The following is an 18,986-nucleotide window of genomic DNA, read 5'->3' as shown; positions in this document are numbered from 1 at the left end:
AGAAAAGGAGTCTGCTCCACCCCCCTCTGGTAAGAAACACAGGAAAAGGAAGCATGATACATATGAGGCTCTGGCCACTACAGTGACTTCTTCGGCTAAAGAGGTGTCATCTCTGGCTGTGAACCAGCAGTGGATGATGCAGCCACTAACTGCCCGCCCAGCCGCCCCAGATGAGCATTCTGCAGGTGCTTCTTTATCTCCCTGGCCTGCCCCTCGGGAGGCTACTGATGACTTTGAAGGTGTTTCGCTGATTGCATCCGATAACCTTGAAGACGATTACATTGGCAACCGAGCTGCAACATCCCCTCATCCTTCGGATCTGAGCTCTGACCACAGCTCATCCTCACATTCTGTGCCTTCTGACAATTCTGCTGCATTCTCTGGTGATGGGTTCATTGCCCTAATGTGCAGAGCTGCTAGGCGCATTAAGGTGGAGATGCCAGCTACGACGCAGGCCCCACCGTCTCAGTTTGACAGAGCAAGAGATACCACAAGTACACCATCTTCTCTCCCTGTGCTACCTGATTTTGTCAGAGAAATGACATCTGTGTGGCAGCACCCTGAAGCTGCCACCCCACCCATGAGGCAATGGGCACAGTTTGCCAACATCAATGGAGCGGATGAGGTAGGTTTTGGTGCATACCCAGCAATGGATGATTCCATAGCTTCTCTTCTACTCCTGCCTACAGCCCTCATGGGGAAAGATCCGTCATGTCCAAATAAGCAGTGTCGCACGACTGACAAATGGCTTAAGAGGACATTTTACAATACAGCCTTTGGTGCATGCCTTATGAACACTACATCTGTTCTGGCGCTGTATCAAATGGAGCTCATAGAGGACCTCTCGGCTGCCCCCGCACAAGAGGTGGTAAATGAGCTAAAGAGAGTTTCAGAGGTGTTGGTGCACCTTGCTAGAGGAGCAGCACACTCCAGCGGGCGTTCCATTGCGTCTTTGTGGATGGCTCGGCGACATCTGTGGCTGGCTCAGTCAAAGCTCCCAGAGCCTGACAGAAATACTCTGATGAAGCTGCCCCTCAGTCCTCGCTTTACCTTTGGGTCTGGTGCAGTTGAAATGCTTCACAGAGCTAAGGAGTCCAGGGAGTCCAAGAAACAGTGGGAGAAGCTGTTGCCTAGACCCCCGTCGCCAAAGCGCCCACGGAACCTTCACCAAGCCCCGGCAGCGTGGCGGCTACAACCCCCACGCTGCTCCTACGGCGGCTCCACCATACTCTTCCTGACACTTTGTGCATGGAAACTCATTCCACTCATGCATTCAGCCTCGCCCAAATTGTGGCTGCAATTCAAGCACCGCCCGACCATGTTCAAGGGCGTTCTTTTCTCTCACCAACCAGACCCACAGCGGCAACTGGCTCTTCAAAACGAGATCAATACACTGTTGGAAAAAGGGGCAATCAGGGACGTAAAGCAGAGCGAACAGCAGAGTGGCTTCTATTCGAGCTACTAACTTGTTCCGAAACAGGATGGTGGGTTCCGCCCGATACTAGATTTGAGACCACTGAACGACTACCTCCGGCCATGACGTTTCAAGATGCTCTCTGTGAAACAGATCCTCCAGTCAGTTCAGGTGGGGGACCTGCGTTGTGTTGAACCTGCGCGATTCAGCCCTGCACACGCCCAGACTCGAACCCGCGAACAGCAGCACCTCGGATAGGGAGGCGAGCGCGCTAACAATTGAGCCAATAGCCTCGCATGCCAGCAGCACTCTTGAGGCGTCGGGGAGTGAGGTTTACCAACGTTCCACAAGCACAGCTATGCTAGCTGGCATCCGTTACAAATGCACGTAGTGTAGCGTTCCATGTCATGTGTATGGCTATGTAACTCTGTTGACAAATGTTTGTCTAGTGAAAACACAGGTTTAAATTGGTTATTGTTCATTTACATGTTTTCGTGTTTTAAAATGCATGGTGAGAATATGATCGGTGACTTGACTTGTAGGTATTGGGTTATCAGTTAACTTGCTACTGCTAATGGGCTTGTGCAATATGCACTGGTGAACCATCAGGTGTATTTTAATTTCAGATGTATATTTTTCTATCGAATGTAATATTTTTCTATTGTGTAATTCATACTGGAAGGTAGATATTTAAACGTTTGCACATGTGTGGTTTCTACTAGTGATGTGTGTTGTACTGCAAAGGCTTATATGTTTCTTTTCTTCTCTGTTTAAATGTTTGAATGTTTTTTACCTAGTGAAAACCTAGTGACAAACTAGTAACAACCAATTCCTCATGGAAATTAATCCTTGCCATCAATTTACTGCTGTCCATTGAAAATGCAATTGGAAATAAGCTGCTGAAATCTGAATAAAAAGGGAAAAAAAGAGGAAAAGGACACAACAAGGAATCCAGTTTTTTCTCCATGTACAGTAGATGAGTCAACTCCTTTTCAAGTTGGGTAAAACTGCACGAACCATGCACAACTTGACACACATGGATGGAAATATTTCTCTATTCTGGGCAGCAATTGTTTTGGGATAATGTATCACTAGAATTAGAAGAGAAATAATATAGGAGGGCACTGTGGTGCAACAGTTACAGTGCCCGTATCATATTCAGTCTGGCCAGTTCAATTTGAGTCCAGCCTGGGTCACTCCTCCCCTTCTCTCTCTCCCACTCGCTTCCTGTTATTCCCTCCACTGTTCTGTCAGAATTAAAGGCATACAAGCCCCAAATATATATATTTTCTGTAGTAAATCACTATGCAGTAGGCCTACAACGCAGTTTTTTGTGTCCAAAATACTGCATTCCCTGAATAACAACTGCAAATATTTCCTCCAAAACTGCGGCTTTGATGCTCAGAAATCTGCAGTTACGCATGAAGTAATGCAGTTATTTTTTGTAAGGGTCTGACGGCTAGTAGCCTTCTGGCTGAGGCTGACTGTTATTCACCTGTGTGTCTGTAGTAGGCTACTTGCCAAAGACATAGGCTCCCCTGATTCCCTTCAATATTTTTCAAAACGTAGACTAGCCTACTTTAAACAATCAAAGTGCATCTATTGCCCATGCATTACATCCCATACATTAGACTACTTTCCATTTTGCGTACGTTCAGTTAGCTATCTAAACCAAAGCTTGACTGAATTTTTTTTTTTTTCAAAATGTAGCCAGTCGCCCGCATTCAAAAAACGTAACATGCGATTATATTTCACAACTAAAGTGAAGGACTGGGAAAGGCTAGCAAGCAAGCCGCAGACAGATCAGGGGATTTACTTCGCTGTTAGGTATAGCCTATCAAACCAAACCATGGAAGCAAGTTTACCCGACTGCTGTTCCCGCTGTTCATTCTCGTAAAGTTTCTTCCGTTTTTCATGCCCTGAATGCTAATTCGGTTTCATGTTCATCTTCCTGTATGAGACACTGTCGCTATAACTGTATACCTGTCTGTCACTAGCTTGACTCAAGGGGAGACGGGGGAGAGCGCCTTCATTAACTTGCGGGGCCCTACGCAACGTGTGTGCGTATAGGGAGAACCGGCCCTGTGTTGACTTGAGTTTGGCACACCAAATGTCTTTACTCTTCTCTTATTTTATGAGGTGGCAGCCAACAGATCCACGTTATTAGGATTATCAAGTCAGTTAAGGTTAAAATGTCGTTATTGACTAGATCTTCGCTTTGCGTTTCAAAGTAAGACTTGGAACAAACTACATCAGATCATGTCACAGTTCAAAGTTAACCCAGTTCAAAGTCAAGTCAAATTTATTTATATAGCACATTTCATACACAGAGGTCATTCAATGTGCTCATGTGCTTTACATAAACAAAAGCAAACAGTAATAGCAAATAAAAACATAGAAGCGCAATAGTCAAAGAATAGTTTCATCATAAAAAAAACATAAAACACACAAGGTAAAATCATTTAAAAATAAGGAATAAATAAAAAGACAACAGAAAAGACACAAGGTAGAATAATTAAAAGACATATTCAGAATTTGTAACTCTTAAATCTATATTTTAAAAATGGATACAATTGGGCCTTTTCAATGTCATCCGAAAGTTGTTTCCAGAGCTGAATCGCACAGCTAAAAGCTGCTTCACCATGTTTAGTTCTAACAGCTGGTTACCAGCAGGCTTTTCTCCTGAGACCTGAGAGGTAAGGTCAAGAAGGTGTGTGCAGTGTCATTGCAGAATTGAGATGAACTGCTGGATGTTTTTGTGTTTTGGGCACCCTCTGTTGGTTGTTAGTTTGACACTGGGAAGCCCTGAGCATTACTAATGGTTCACAGCCTTGTACTTACTTTCCCCATTATGACCATTTAAGGATCCTGAATATCATCACATCAATAACAGTGCTCATTAGATAATACACTTTTAGTGTTATCAATGTTCATTTTATGGTCTGAAAAGTTGGTGTCTTCTGAAAGTAAAAGTAAGCCATTGTATTCCAGTGAAATATGTTCCAAATAATGTACAATGCATGCGGAAAGTATTCACAGCGCTTCACTTTTTCAGAGTCATCTTAAAATGGATTCAATTATTTTTTTTCTCATCAATCTACACACAATAATCCAACACTCCAAAAAAAGCCGGTGTTTGGATTGTTTTGTAAATGTATAAAAAAAATAAAAGACTGAAATATGCCATTCACAGAAGTATTCAGACCCTTTGTTATGACGCTTTCAGACACTTTGTTATGACGAAGGACAATCATCAGTGGATCACTCCACCAATCAGGCCTTTATGGTAGAGTGGACAGATGTCATTTTTTGCCGGGAGTTTCCCAAAAACACCTGAACGACTCTCAGACCATGAGAAGTAAAATCATCTGGTCGGATGAAACGAAGACTGAACTATTTGGCCACAATTCCCAACAGTGTGTGTGAAAGAAACCAGGCACTGAGCTGCACTGATGTTTGTCCTTCTTTATGCTTCTCTCATCTTCTCAAAGGAACTCTGGATCTCATTCATAGTGATCATTGGGTCCTTGGTTTCCTGTCTGACCAAGGTCCTTTGTCCCCAGATCTAGGAAGGCTGGTTGTTCCAAACTTTTCCATTTGAGAATGATGGAGGCTACTAGGCTACTGTGCTCGCAGGAATTTTCTTGTATCCTTCTCCCGATCTGTGTCTTCACGTAACCCTGTCTCGCAGGTCTGCGAACATTTACTAGTCTTTTGTTATCACTGCATGCACAGTTTTTACACTTGATCTTGTGCTGACTAGCTGATAACAGGTGCCATTAGATAAGACTGAAGGGCTACATATGCAATGGAGGGCAACAGGTATTTACTTAAACCTTTTGGGCACCAAAGGACAACCTTTGAAGGTCACACTCACCTCAGTGCCTTAAAATTCCTCCTCTCACAGGAGGGAAAGATATCTCTGATGCTCTGTGGTATAGCTTAAATGTAATGTGTGTTAATAAGTAGACAAGGCAAGCCCAGGCACGCATATAGGGGTAATTCAATGGGCTTTACATACAGTAAACACAAATCAAAGGGTAATAGTACATAAAAGCATAAAGGGGCAATATTTTAAAAATGTTTCAAAAGTACAGTACATAAAATAGAATTATTAAAAGACATAAAAGTCAACATAGAATAATTAAAAGACAGAGTGCAAAACAACAAATTACTGAAACTAGTCAGTGATCCTTTTATGTGGAGAGACCTGTTATTTTTGATATTAGCCAGCTTTGGTGTTCTGGGGGTCTAAGTCTAAGAATCTTGTGCACAAGGTCACTCAAATGTGACCAGGGACCAGAGTGTGAACTTATAACAATAATTTAAATAAAGGACAACAGAGCAATTTTACATAAACCAGGACTCACTGAGGTAGACATAACAAACCCCATACTGTAGCTCTGCTGAATCGCGCACACATCAGACAGTTTAACAGTGCTTTCAGAGTAACAATTTAAAAGTGTTATGAAACCATACGCACACAGTTTGTCATATATTTTAGAAGGATTATATTATTCTCTGTGTGTTTTATCTCTGTGTGTTTAGACCTTAAAGTAAACATGGAAAGGAGTCATTGATTAACTGATACCTTTTACTTTTTATTTAATACAATGGCTGTAACCCTATTACTTCAACCTATTTTTGCACTGATATAGTTTTTATATTACTTGTCTACATTATTCTCTTATATGTCCATATTTATTTTATGCTGGTTTCTAGACTTTATACTTGCAGTGTTGCACTGTTGGACTTACTTATTTGCACCATCACCATGACACTCACTCTCATAGAGAACCCATGCATATGGAACTACAGGCTCAGTCCCTGCCTATCATTGCAAGAGCCTCATGCTTGTTCATCCTTAAGCACAATATGTGGATATTTGATTTCGTTTTTTTAGTATTTTTAGTATTTAGTCTTTTAGTATTTTTTTATCTTCTACTGTCTCTATTGTGCAGTGGAATTTTATATTACTTTTTCTGCTGTAAGTGCATGTTGTGTGTGATGCTGTAAGTGCATGTTGTGTGTGATGCTGTAAGTGCATGTTGGGTCTGTATGCTACTGAGACCTTGAATTTCCCCTTGGGGAATCAATAAAGTATATATCTATCTATATATCTGATCTCTTGAGTGTCTTACTTTTTATATTTTGGCCTTTTATGCACAGGACAGTAGAGAATGACAGGAAGCGAGTGGGAGAGAGAGTCGGGGTGGGATCCAGAAAGGACCTATACAGTACTGAATGAAGGCTGAGGACCTTCTGTTTCGGTTAATATTTAACCACTGAACTAAGAACTGGCAGGGGTGGCAGGACACATTCAGTTTGTCTACTCTTTAGTTTGACTCCAGAAGATATGGATTTGATTGACAGACAAGGGTTTGTGTGAGTGACCTGCACACGATAAACAGTGTGAAGCAGTGACAAAGGACAGCCATCTTAAACAGTCTGCACTGTCACTGCATGCAGTGCTTTTAAAAAGTGTATGGCCAAACTCCATTCATTCAACCTTCAATGTAGCTGAAATACAAATATAAAATAATACATATAACAACAGCAACCACTGAAATCACAACCATAGTATGTGAATAAAAAAAAAAAAATACAATTGACACAGTGTAGATGAAAACAAATAGGCCTAAAATAATCTGATAAAACAGTTACAGACTGGGACAGGGAGGTTTGTTACTAATGATTTGAATGTCCCATAAGAAGCTAAAGAGTTTAGCTTAAGGGTGTGTTAATCACACTTGTACGAGGTACTCAGCCAATGGGAAAGGGCTTGTTTGTTTGTTTGTTTGTTTGTTTTGCTAGTTCAGGGGCAATGGCAATTTGAAGGTGACAATTCACTATGAAAAGTCATTGCATCAATTATCATAGAAGTCTGAACCATTGTCTTAACCATGGACAATAAGTTACCTGTGGTAGCTGCTACTCATATTTGATGTGACCTTGTCATTGCCACAACGTAGGATTGACTAAGGCATTAAACGTGTGTGATTCTGTAACCTGCGTAAGCATGAAAAAAACAATGTTTTCACAATGATAACACAGGTAGAGTAGTTACGCACAAAGTTAAAGGCGTTGATACAAGATGGGGAAATGCACCGTAATGCCCTTAAGCTTGCTTGACATTGTCAATGGCACCTTAGGGCGGGCTGTTGTAGGTGAAGGACTTTAGCTCGGTATATAAACTTATCAAGGCTGGTCAGTCTTGTTCTGTGGCGTTAGGAACCATTTCTGGACAATTGTGTGGGAATATAAAAAGGTTTCAAGATTTCGGGGGGAAGGAAAAGTGGCATTTGGACAACAATCGATTTGGATGGTGACTTAAAGACAGGCATCATGAGTAAACAGGTGAGAATCTCTCAAATTATTTGACTTAAGTGAGTTTTGAGTAAGTTTTCAATTAAATTCTAACCCAGTTGAAAGATCCCAAATATTAGATCCAGAGTAAATATATCAATATTTCAGCAAGTTGCCTAACTGGAAGTGCAAGCCCAAACATATCAGTAAATAATCCTTTATGTTATGAAGGCTATTTAACTACTCATTTAAATGGTGGGCAAAGTCTAAGGCCTAACCAAAGCTAATTTAATAAGAAGGCAAAATCTATTTGCTATTTTTTTAAATAACACAAGCAAGATACTCATAACAGCACATAACATCAGTGTGTCAGTTCACTTCTGCTACACTTATGCTACTTAAGTACAAACTACACAAAAGCTCAAGCATGATACACTGAGTGGCTTTGCTCTTCACCCATCATTTCAATTAGGGTCCATTGTGTTCTTCATTAGTCAATACCACCATAGAACATAGAAAGTCATGGGGAAAAAACATATAAATTACATTTCATTGTTTCATTGTGTCCCTTAAACATTTATATATCAAACATTACTAAACAGTTATCAGTTTTAACAGTACAATACAGTATAAAGTTAATTTTGAAAGTTGCTTTTGTCTTCCCATAGGATTCTTATGATATGTTTGTCGAGATGGACAAAAGGGGGGGAGACATGGATGTCAAAATCAAAAAGAAGAAGGTCAAGAAGAAGGAGAAAATGGAGAGCATGAAAAAGGAAATGGACATTGTAGGTGACGCTGAATAGATCAACAGATTCTTCCATATTTACTGAAATGTACTGTTACAGCACCTAACAGTTCTAACCTGTTCAAATAATTCATGTTCAAAAAAGACCGTTTCTAATTGGATAATCGCTGTTTGACCCTCTTTTTTAAATCGTTGTCTTTACAAGGATGACCATGCAATCCCCATTGAGGAGCTAGAGATGAAGTATACCACAGATGTAAACAAGGTAAACACAAAATCTGAATATTAGAAGGTTGTTTTTTTCTGCTCCAGACATACTGAGCGGCATTTGGGCATATGCACTGGCGCCTGCAGGCACAGTAGCACCTACTGTATGGCACATCCATGTCTCCATGCAAGTGATACGTATTGCTGCACTAACATATCCTACTCACACTGTACCTTATGTTCCCTTGTTGTCTTAGTTGCTTTGGATAAAAGTGTCAGCTGAATGACTAAATGTAACGTTTTGAGAGGAGTTCACTGAATCAAGTTTTCTCTCCCAAAAGATTTCCCTACATTTTCTAATAACACCAGCAACAATCCAAACGCATTATGCCAGATTCTTTTTTTCCTGAACTCTCCACTCTTACTTTGACCCTTTGACCTCCACCTCTGGTCGATATTTCTTCTTTATTTTTGTGTGTGTGGTCATGCAGGGACTCACCACCACTTTCGCCCAGCAAGTCTTGGAGCGTGACGGCCCCAACGAGCTCAAGCCCCCGAAGGGCACCCCGGAGTACGTGAAGTTCGCCCGGCAGCTGGCCGGAGGGCTGCAGTGCCTGATGTGGGTGGCGGCTGTCATCTGCTTCATCGCCTTCGGCATCGAGCTTGGCAAGGGCGAACCCTCCTGCTACGACGACGTATGTGTGTGTGTGTGGGTGTGTGTGTGTGGGGGGGGGGTCAACTTTGGTGATTTAATGAAAAGTTCTATTAATTGTTTACCATCTTTAATGCTTCAAGGATTCGTTTGCATAATGGGTTGTATGACATAATTGGTTGTATGACAAATATTTGTGTCTTTCTTTTTTCCTGTGCAGTTGTATTTGGCCATCACCCTGATTACTGTGGTGGTGGTGACAGGGTGCTTTGGATACTATCAGGAATTTAAAAGTACAAACATCATCGCCAGCTTCAAAAATCTGGTGCCACAGGTAGACTTCATCCATTTCTATTTTTTTGTAGCGATTAACATCATTTTTACAATTGAATAATAAACTCAAAACTATTAGTCATTTTAACAGACTTTTTAATTTTCTTACCAGCAAGCAGTGGTGATTCGAGATGGTCAGAAAAATGAGATCAATGCCAACATGTTAGTGGTGGGTGATCTGGTGGAGATCAAAGGTGGTGACCGAGTCCCTGCTGATATCCGCATTATCACTTCACAGGGCTGTAAGGTGAGCCCCCAAAAGGAACTACTTTAAAAAGTAGAACTCGTAACTCTTGCATGGGTTTGCAATATGACAACATCAAACAAATACCAACCCAAATACCTTTTTTAGGCTTCATGAACTCAATCCATTTCACTGTTGTTTGGCTTGTCAACAGCTTTAGCAAAGGGAAACTGCTGTCATAAGCCTGCAGGTTGTTGTTGTGTGGTTGTGAAAATGGCACCTTGTGGTGTGCCTCTTTCTGTTTCGTGTGCAGGTGGACAACTCCTCTTTGACCGGCGAGTCGGAGCCACAGAGCAAGACTCCAGAGTACACCCACGAGAGTCCCCTGGAGACGAAAAACATTGCCTTCTTCTCAACCACCTGTCTAGAGGGTTAGATAAAACAGCACTCAAAGCACTTGTGAAAGTACCTATACACACACACACACACACACACACACACACACGAGAGGTCATTTGAGGTCAAACACACACAGATGCATATCTGCTGTGTGACTGTCACAAGCATAGTGTTTACCTGACTTGACATCAAACACTGCACTGATTAAAGAACTCCAGCCTTCTTGGTTTTGACCTTTCTATTATCATCTGTCTCTCCTCAGGAGTTGCCACTGGAATTATTATCAACACAGGTGATAGGACAATCATTGGGCGGATTGCCACTTTGGCCTCAGGAGTGGGAAATGAGAAGACGCCTATTGCCATTGAGATCGAGCACTTTGTAGACATCATTGCTGGCCTGGCTATCTTCTTCGGGTTCACTTTCTTTGTGGTGGCCATGTTCATTGGGTACGCCTTCCTGGAGGCCATGATTTTCTTCATGGCCATTGTGGTAGCCTATGTGCCGGAGGGTCTTCTGGCTACCGTGACTGTAAGTGCCCATACTGACAGAATTAGCATCTCATTCAGTAGCATTTTGCTACAGATGACCAAGCTCATTTACTCCTGCCAGAGAACCTTTAGAGCTGCACTTACATACTGCTACATACTACAGTCTAGATCAGGGGTCTCCAACAGGTAGCTCGCAAGCTACCACTAGCTCCCCACCTGTTTCTAAGTAGCTCTCCAAAAGGTTTGAGGAAGATGTTCATAAATCAATTTCACAGTCTACAAAGAGAGAAGGTACATGAGTTGAAAAAGGAATACAAATCTTATTCAGTGGTTCTGGATGGAGATCAGCTATGTGGATACATGACATGCTACTAGTAATATAAAAGTTCTCGGCCCTGTCCATTTTTGTCAAAGTAGCTCTCGGAGGAAAAAAGGTTGGAGCCCCCTGGTCTATACACTGGGGTCTATGTCTTATGTTTATAGTACATGCAGTAGCAGATGCTTTTGTCCAAAGTGAAGGGTCTGACTGAGTTGCACATGCACAACATGAAACAGTCAAAGCACAACAACAGTCAAAGAAATAATATTTATTGATTTGGTGGTAGTTGATTTAATATCCTCATCACCTTGTTATAACCTGGTGATAGAAAGCACAGGAGACACACTGCCTGTCACTGCCTAAAGCTAATTAGCGCTCGTCAGTGAACCTGTAGCCTGGAAAATCCAGACCCTGGTAAGCTAGAAAGATTAAAGGTCTGGCCACGAATGATGAAAATGGCTAGCCTGACGAGCCAGACCCACATTAAAATGTAGGGTCTGGACACTCACCGTTCGCAGTGCTCAGTCCGAGGGGCGGGATAATCAGTTGTCTTTCAAATTCCCTTTGCACGCAATAGGACAGCGGCAGCGCTATGAGTCCCATGCGTTTCCCACCAGCGGAGCTAGTTGGCTAGTTCAAACGTTTGCCAACTTAATAAAAGCTTAACTCGTGTCACACTGTTCGCCAGCAGCAACATCCATCTTATTTGTTTTCAAGTAGCAGGGAATTCAAGCCAAACCGTTGCAACTCTGCCATCAATCATTATGTTAAGCCCACCTAACGACTCTATACACGATTTCATTGGCCTGATTAAGTTTAGATTTTTGGAGCTCACAAGCCAACGGAGAGTTGCTAGACTAGCCCTGGCAGCAAATGTAATTCGCTGCCGCTAGGGGCGCGTCTAGATTTCTAGGCTAGAAAATGGCCAAACTCTCACTCAAATCTCAATGCGCGCAATTGGATAACACTACGACCAATGTTGACTGACTGATTCTGGACTTCGACGCAATTGGATAACACTACAACCAATATTTACTGACTGATTCGTTGCAGCTCTGTCGTCGTCTGTTTAGCTCGCCTCATCATTACTCATTGCCAGAGCGTCTCACAGAGACAAATCAAATTGTGCTTTCTTGAGAACTCTGGATTTCCAGGGTAGTGAATCTACAGAGTAAAAGTCAAGTAAAAGTCTATACATTTGAGTCCGACTAAAACACTCAACATATGCAACCGTCAAACAAATTATAGAAGAGTTTTTAATATCCTTATCACCTGGTTCCTCCGTGATGATAGGCACCCCATCAGTCAATATATCCCCATTCTGCCACCAGGTGTGTCTATCTCTCACGGCCAAGCGTCTGGCCAGGAAGAACTGTGTGGTGAAGAACCTAGAGGCTGTAGAGACCCTGGGCTCCACCTCAGTCATCTGCTCCGATAAGACTGGCACGCTGACCCAGAACAGGATGACAGTGGCCCATCTGTGGTTTGACAATATGATTCATGCTGCCGATACAACAGAGGACCAATCAGGTGAGGTGTAGAGACCAACTGATGCTTTTTTGGTCAATTTTAACCATTTTATTTTTTTTGGCTTGCTATTAATGTTATTCACATTTAATAACTTTTAAGTTAAGTTACTAATGAGTCTAGATTCGTGAGATTCTCCCTAGTACATTTTGTCTACTATCTAAATAAGGTAAGTGCAATTGCCATAACATTTATGAAGTGTTGCCAAGAGTTAAACCAGGAACAGCAATTGCCATACAATTTAGGAAATGTCGCCAAGGCTCTGTCACGCAATCCAAACACTGTAAAAAACGTGACAGAAGATTTATCTGATACGTAAATCATGTTATGAGGAAGTTAACTGAGACTTTGTTTGCCTTTTACGTAGGCCAAAGCTTCGACCAGTCATCAGAGACATGGAGGGCCCTAGCAAGAGTAGCTGGCCTTTGCAACCGAGCCACCTTCAAACCCAACCAAGAAACTGTCCCTGTACCTAGGGTGATGATACACAGATCACTTCTTCAACACATACACTCTAACACACACACACACACACAGATGCATAATGCGGGAATGATTAACACTTGGTCCGTCAATTCTACTCCTATAGAGATTTGTTGTGGGTGATGCCTCAGAAACAGCCCTACTGAAGTTTACGGAACTGACTGTAGGCAATGTAATGGACTACAGGGCTAGGTTCAAGAAGGTCTGTGAGGTGCCATTTAACTCTACAAACAAATTTCAGGTAATCTTGAATATTATAGTCTTACACTTCAATAAAACCACGTCATACATTATATGTTGTTTTTCAAAATGTTCATAAATTGTCACTTCATATTTCAATTAACTTGTTATTTGCATCAACATAGTTTTAAACCAACTACGCTTCATATCAAACCACCAAAATCCCTCATTGAGAGCACTCATAAAAACTCTCTCTCACTCATAAAAACTCTCTCTCAACCTCTGTTTCCCCCTTGTGGCACACAGCTGTCAATGCATGAGCTGGATGACCCACTTGACTTGCGCTACTTGCTGGTGATGAAGGGAGCCCCAGAGAGAATCCTCGAGCGCTGCTCCACCATTTTGATTAAGGGTCAGGAGCTCCCCCTGGATGACCAGTGGAAGGAGGCCTTCCAGACGGCCTACATGGATCTGGGGGGCCTGGGCGAGAGAGTGCTGGGTAAGATGCCTTAGGGCCTTAGGGAGAGAGTGCTGGGTAAGATGCATTAGGGAGAGAGTGCTGGGTAAGATGCATTAGGGCCTTAGAGAGAGAGTGTTGGGTAAGATGCCTTAGGGAGAGAGTGTTGGGTAAGATGCATTAGGGCCTTAGGGAGACAGTGTTGGGTAAGATGCCTTAGGGAGAGAGTGTTGGGTAAGATGCCTTAGGGAGAGAGTGTGGGGTAAGATGCCTTAGGGGTATAATTTTCTATAACCCACACAAATGATAGGATAGCAATTATTGAGACGAAACATGTAGTAGTAGTAGTTTGTACTTAATCCACATATAGTAATATGTGGATTAAGTACAAACAGAGAGCTGACAGTTTGTTTGACATCATGTTGCTATATGGTCAAGTAGAGTTGATCAGATCCATTAATACTAATCATAATGACTGAAGGAGTATTAGACACAAGTGCCCAAGTGTGAGCCCAGTGTGAGTAGAGTTATATCAGCTCAAAGTGAAATGTAGTTCAGATGATACTGCACAGATGATGCTGCACAGTTTCTTCTCATTTAGGGAGCAGCACATCTTGTTCAATGCTCCTGTGAGCTCTTTAAAAACATTTGTTTCCCCCCAACAGGCTTCTGTCACCTGTACCTGAACGAGAAGGAGTTCCCCCGTGGCTTCAGCTTTGACCCCGACGAGATGAACTTCCCCACCGGTGGCCTCTGCTTCGCTGGTCTGATCTCCATGATTGACCCGCCCCGTGCCACTGTGCCCGACGCCGTCATGAAGTGCCGTACGGCTGGGATTCGGGTAACGAGGACTTCCATTAACAGCACCGAGTTGGGAAAATAGTCTGTGCCCACCAGACTTGTGACGGTTATGTACAGTATATCATGCCCTTTTCTCCTATCACCCTTTACAAACCTCCTAGGTAATCATGGTGACAGGAGACCATCCAATTACTGCAAAGGCCATCGCAGCAAACGTTGGCATTATTTCCGAGGGAAGTGAGACAGTGGAGGACATTGCCGCCAGACTGAGAATCCCTGTGGAGCAGGTCAATAAGAGGTGGGTACCATGTTCATTTTCACCAACGTTCACCAACACTAACATCTTACATCACATTCGATTCCAATTCTAATATCCAGTCCTCCAGCTACACAGCAACACAGTATTGAACTACCATTTTGATCCAAAGGCAGTTTCTCTATGGGGTAGCTTCAACTAATAAAATGTGTGCAGGATCAATACATCTATGAGAAAAACAAACAACTTAAAATGTTGTAACAGTTTACTACTAGACACCCATTCATATTTCACAAATGTGCATTAAAATATTAATTCACAGTCCATCAGAAACATTTATAGAATCACTGTGTAACATTAACAACGAATAAAATAAAAAACAAGAATGTAATTCTAACCCAACGCCAATAGAGATGCCCGTGCCTGTGTGGTCAATGGTGGTCAGTTAAAGGACATGAGCAGTGAAGAGTTGGACGAGATCCTGAAGAACCATCCAGAGATGGTCTTTGCCCGCACCTCCCCCCAGCAGAAGCTCATCATAGTGGAGAGCTGCCAGCGCCTGGTGAGTACTCACTTACCCATTGGGTGGGAAAAGACCCCTCTGACCCACCCTGCCCACTGGCCAGTCGAAGGCCAGCTTCAGTTCAATAATCCAAATGTTGCACTCCAAAACATCACTCCTGTTGGCTGAGCTTCACTGGCACATACGGAGGATGAAGTGAATATAAAAAAATCATGATCCTGACCAGATTGCAGCCTTTGATTTAGATGATTGCATTAGTTCAAATTGGGATTTCAATTTAAAATCGTTAATTGTGCAGCCCCAATCTAAAAGACATTTCACTGCATTTAGGACACTGGCCTTCTATTTTTTCTATGCTAAAGATGAGCTTATTACTTATTCTGCTCTGCTATGAGTTGTTGTTGTTGTTGCAATACGGTTATATTGAGACTATCTGATTTTGTCCAGACAATGTTCCATCATGTTGGCAATAAAGCATTGACTTGATTTGACTTGACTGTTCTCCTCATTTAGGGCTCTATTGTGGCTGTGACAGGGGACGGAGTGAACGACTCGCCCGCCCTGAAAAAGGCTGACATTGGCATTGCCATGGGCATCTCTGGCTCTGATGCTGCCAAGAATGCTGCCGACATGATCTTGCTGGATGACAACTTTGCCTCTATTGTGACAGGGGTGGAGCAAGGTGAGTACGGGCCAGTGTCTGGCTTTAACAACGCACTGGAGAGGCAGCATCACACCAAGCTGACTGATGGCTTGCATTGGTCAAACATCCTAAAAATGCAACTGAAAATGATAAGATATAGATTGTACCGATATACTGTCTAAAAGGGTCCTCAAAATGACTTGGCCATAGGGAGAGCCAAGCCCTTCTGTCTACAAAGTGTGTCACACAGTAACATACAAACCCTCTGGTCTACAGGTCGCCTTATTTTTGACAACCTGAAGAAGTCTATTGCTTACACTCTGACCAAGAATATTCCAGAGCTGACCCCCTACCTGATTTACATCACCGTCAGCGTCCCTCTCCCCCTCGGCTGCATCACCATCCTCTTCATTGAGCTGGCCACTGACATTGTGAGCATCCTTTGACCTTCAACATGCTGTCTATGTGTTGAAGAGACAAATAGTCTACACGAAACACTATTATACATATATAACTATTTAAAATACACTAAACTTACATCCAGTGCAGTTCAGGCATAGATAAGGATGCTTCCAAGCCTACTCCTCTGAACTGGAAGCACCACACTCTTGAAGTTCACTTCACAGTCTGCAAGCATAGGTGCAAATATAAACATGCAGATGCATTGTTATTGTGATTGGCTGATTGGATACTTTTGACAAGAATAAATATGGTCGCTATGGCTGTTCTCAAACTTTGATTTTGATGCATCTCTAACTTTTGTGTATTCTCATTCTCTCGCTCCTGAAGTTCCCCTCGGTATCTCTGGCCTATGAGAAAGCAGAGAGTGACATCATGCATCTCAAACCAAGGAACCCCCGCAGGGATCGGCTTGTGAACGAAGCTTTGGCTGTCTACTCATATTTCCAGATTGGTCCGTATGAATGCATGTCTGGCTGCATTAAAATGCCTACATTATTGCCAGATGATATCTCACATAATATGCAACTACAGAAAACCCTTCCCTGACCTTGGATTGCTTCTTCCCAATGTTCAGGAGCGATCCAGTCTTATGCTGGCTTCACTGATTACTTCAGCGCTATGGCCCAGGAGGGCTGGTACCCGTTGCTGTGTGTGGGTCTCAGGGCACAATGGGAAGATGTCCATCTACAAGACCTGCAGGACAGTTATGGCCAGGAATGGGTGAGGAGGAATTGGAGAGTAGGCAAAATGTGCTCTCTCTCTCTCCCTCTCTCTCCTCCCTCTGACACACACACACACTGTATTATTCTAACGAACTACAGTTGTATTTGTATACTGTATATATCCTCATAAAGCTCTATGAACATGCTGAGCATTCCTTGTAACAAAATATGAGATGGCACCTTATAGGCTACTAGGCTACACTAAAAAGAAACACCTCTCTTACAGACCTTCAGCCAACGTCTGTACCAGGAGTACACCTGCTACACTGTCTTCTTTGTCAGTATTGAGATCTGCCAGATTTCTGATGTCCTGATCAGAAAAACTCGCCGTCTGTCTGTCTTCCAGCAAGGCTTCTTTAGGTCAGTAGGCAGACCAATGACTGACCTGTTGGTGGTCTGGGTCTTTAGGGTTTTTGTTTTGCACTGCGCTATTGAGACAGCACAATCCCATTATTTCAGTCTCAAGAGTAAATTCATATTTAACAACATTCTAAATGCCTCAATACATTTCAGATATTCACTATGTCGTAGTCTCCTTTTTTTCTGCACAAGGCATGCTATGATAATTAGGTTACTGACTATAGTGGTGGTGTGTGGAGATGGACTATAGTGGTGGTGTGTGGAGATGTATATTTATTGACATGAGTGCTGTTTTGGGTCACAGAAACAAGGTCCTGGTGTCCGCTATTGTCTTCCAACTGTGTCTTGGTAACCTGCTCTGCTACTGCCCTGGCATGCCAAACATATTCAACTTCATGCCCATTCGGTAAGATCCCTCCAGTAGTGTAACATTCCTTTTCCTTTGTATTAATAATCAATATGTCTGAACACACTTACTGCATGACTGTTTCTCTCTCTCCCCCCGTCTTCCATCAGAGTGCAGTGGTGGTTTGTGCCAGTACCCTACGGAATCTTAATCTTTGTGTATGATGAGATCAGGAAACTTGGAGTCAGGAGACATCCAGGAAGTGAGTTTATTTATGTTTTGTCATAGAGCAACAAATGTATAACAGGTCTTTATGTTGAGGCAAGGCCACCGAAATAATGGCATGAAATGAACTAATCTCCTTCTTCTTCTTCACAGGCTGGTGGGACCAGGAGTTGTATTACTGAAAGAAAACTGTTTATCTAAATATTGCTAAACTAAACAATTATTATTATTATTATTGTTATTATTATATTCAAATATTCAACCCAAATGAAAAATATTGTTAAGGTTTTTGAAAGCCTGAAAGTGTCAGTATAAGAACTGAAATTCAGTAAGTAAAGCATGATATTGTAAAAGTATAGGCCAATCAGGGGGAGAAGCACTATCTTCATTGTAGCTAATAGGCCCAGGTCAAATATGGTGATGGCCTGTTCTCTTTCTTTCAAGACTTTACTCAAATTCAAAATTGTTATCATAATTGAGAGTGTGGTTATCACTGTATTGTTTGAAATCATTTGTAAGGCGCCTGTTTTAATCTTTAGACTTTGCATATGTAAGGCATGTTTTAGAAAATCTGACAGATGTGTAAGATGTGTATGTGTGTGATTGCTCATTGTTTGAAAGATCTCTGTAACCTGTTAAATATACAGTGACAGCTGAATGTGACAAATTGACTGGCCTAAAATAACAACTACATTTTTACAAATAAATTAGGCCTGAGTAGGCCTAAGTTCGGCTAATGTTGTGAATATTGTTATATCAAAAATGTTGTTGCAAGCAAGCCTAGGTTAGGGCCTACATTTCTGTTCCTGGGGAGATCTTCTAAAAACCATACCGTAATTGTCCACAAGGGGGCATAGCCAACGGCTCTGGTGCCAGGGTTGATGCAAATGGACTCGGACAGATCACTTTTCGAGTTTGCCTCAGACACAATGTCAAATGATTGGGTTG

General features: G+C 42.3%; 1 protein-coding gene across 1 annotated transcript; it reads left to right on the top strand.

Annotated features, from left to right (window-relative positions):
• The first annotated feature begins 8,413 nt into the window (after positions 1 to 8,413).
• On the top strand, positions 8,414 to 18,718 carry LOC143119326 (potassium-transporting ATPase alpha chain 1). The gene is made up of 22 exons (XM_076280757.1): positions 8,414 to 8,508; positions 8,674 to 8,733; positions 9,167 to 9,370; positions 9,548 to 9,661; positions 9,773 to 9,907; positions 10,158 to 10,275; positions 10,506 to 10,774; positions 12,385 to 12,583; positions 12,948 to 13,057; positions 13,170 to 13,304; positions 13,550 to 13,742; positions 14,366 to 14,541; positions 14,663 to 14,799; positions 15,169 to 15,319; positions 15,794 to 15,962; positions 16,200 to 16,354; positions 16,713 to 16,836; positions 16,960 to 17,105; positions 17,334 to 17,467; positions 17,772 to 17,873; positions 17,984 to 18,075; positions 18,192 to 18,718. The coding sequence occupies exons 1-22, from the start codon at positions 8,434 to 8,436 to the stop codon at positions 18,218 to 18,220; spliced, it is 3,027 nt and encodes a 1,008-aa protein (XP_076136872.1). The 5' UTR covers positions 8,414 to 8,433; the 3' UTR covers positions 18,221 to 18,718.
• The last annotated feature ends 268 nt before the right edge of the window (positions 18,719 to 18,986 follow it).

Source organism: Alosa pseudoharengus, unplaced genomic scaffold (assembly GCF_046254945.1).
Source record: "Alosa pseudoharengus isolate Yale_2024_CS ecotype anadromous, Long Island Sound unplaced genomic scaffold, YU_APseudo_1.1 YU_APseudo_1.1_scf_12, whole genome shotgun sequence".
Classification (NCBI taxonomy): Eukaryota; Metazoa; Chordata; class Actinopteri; order Clupeiformes; family Clupeidae; genus Alosa; species Alosa pseudoharengus.
The sequence above is the reverse complement of the archived record's forward strand: the minus strand, read 5'-3'. Positions and strand labels throughout refer to the sequence as shown.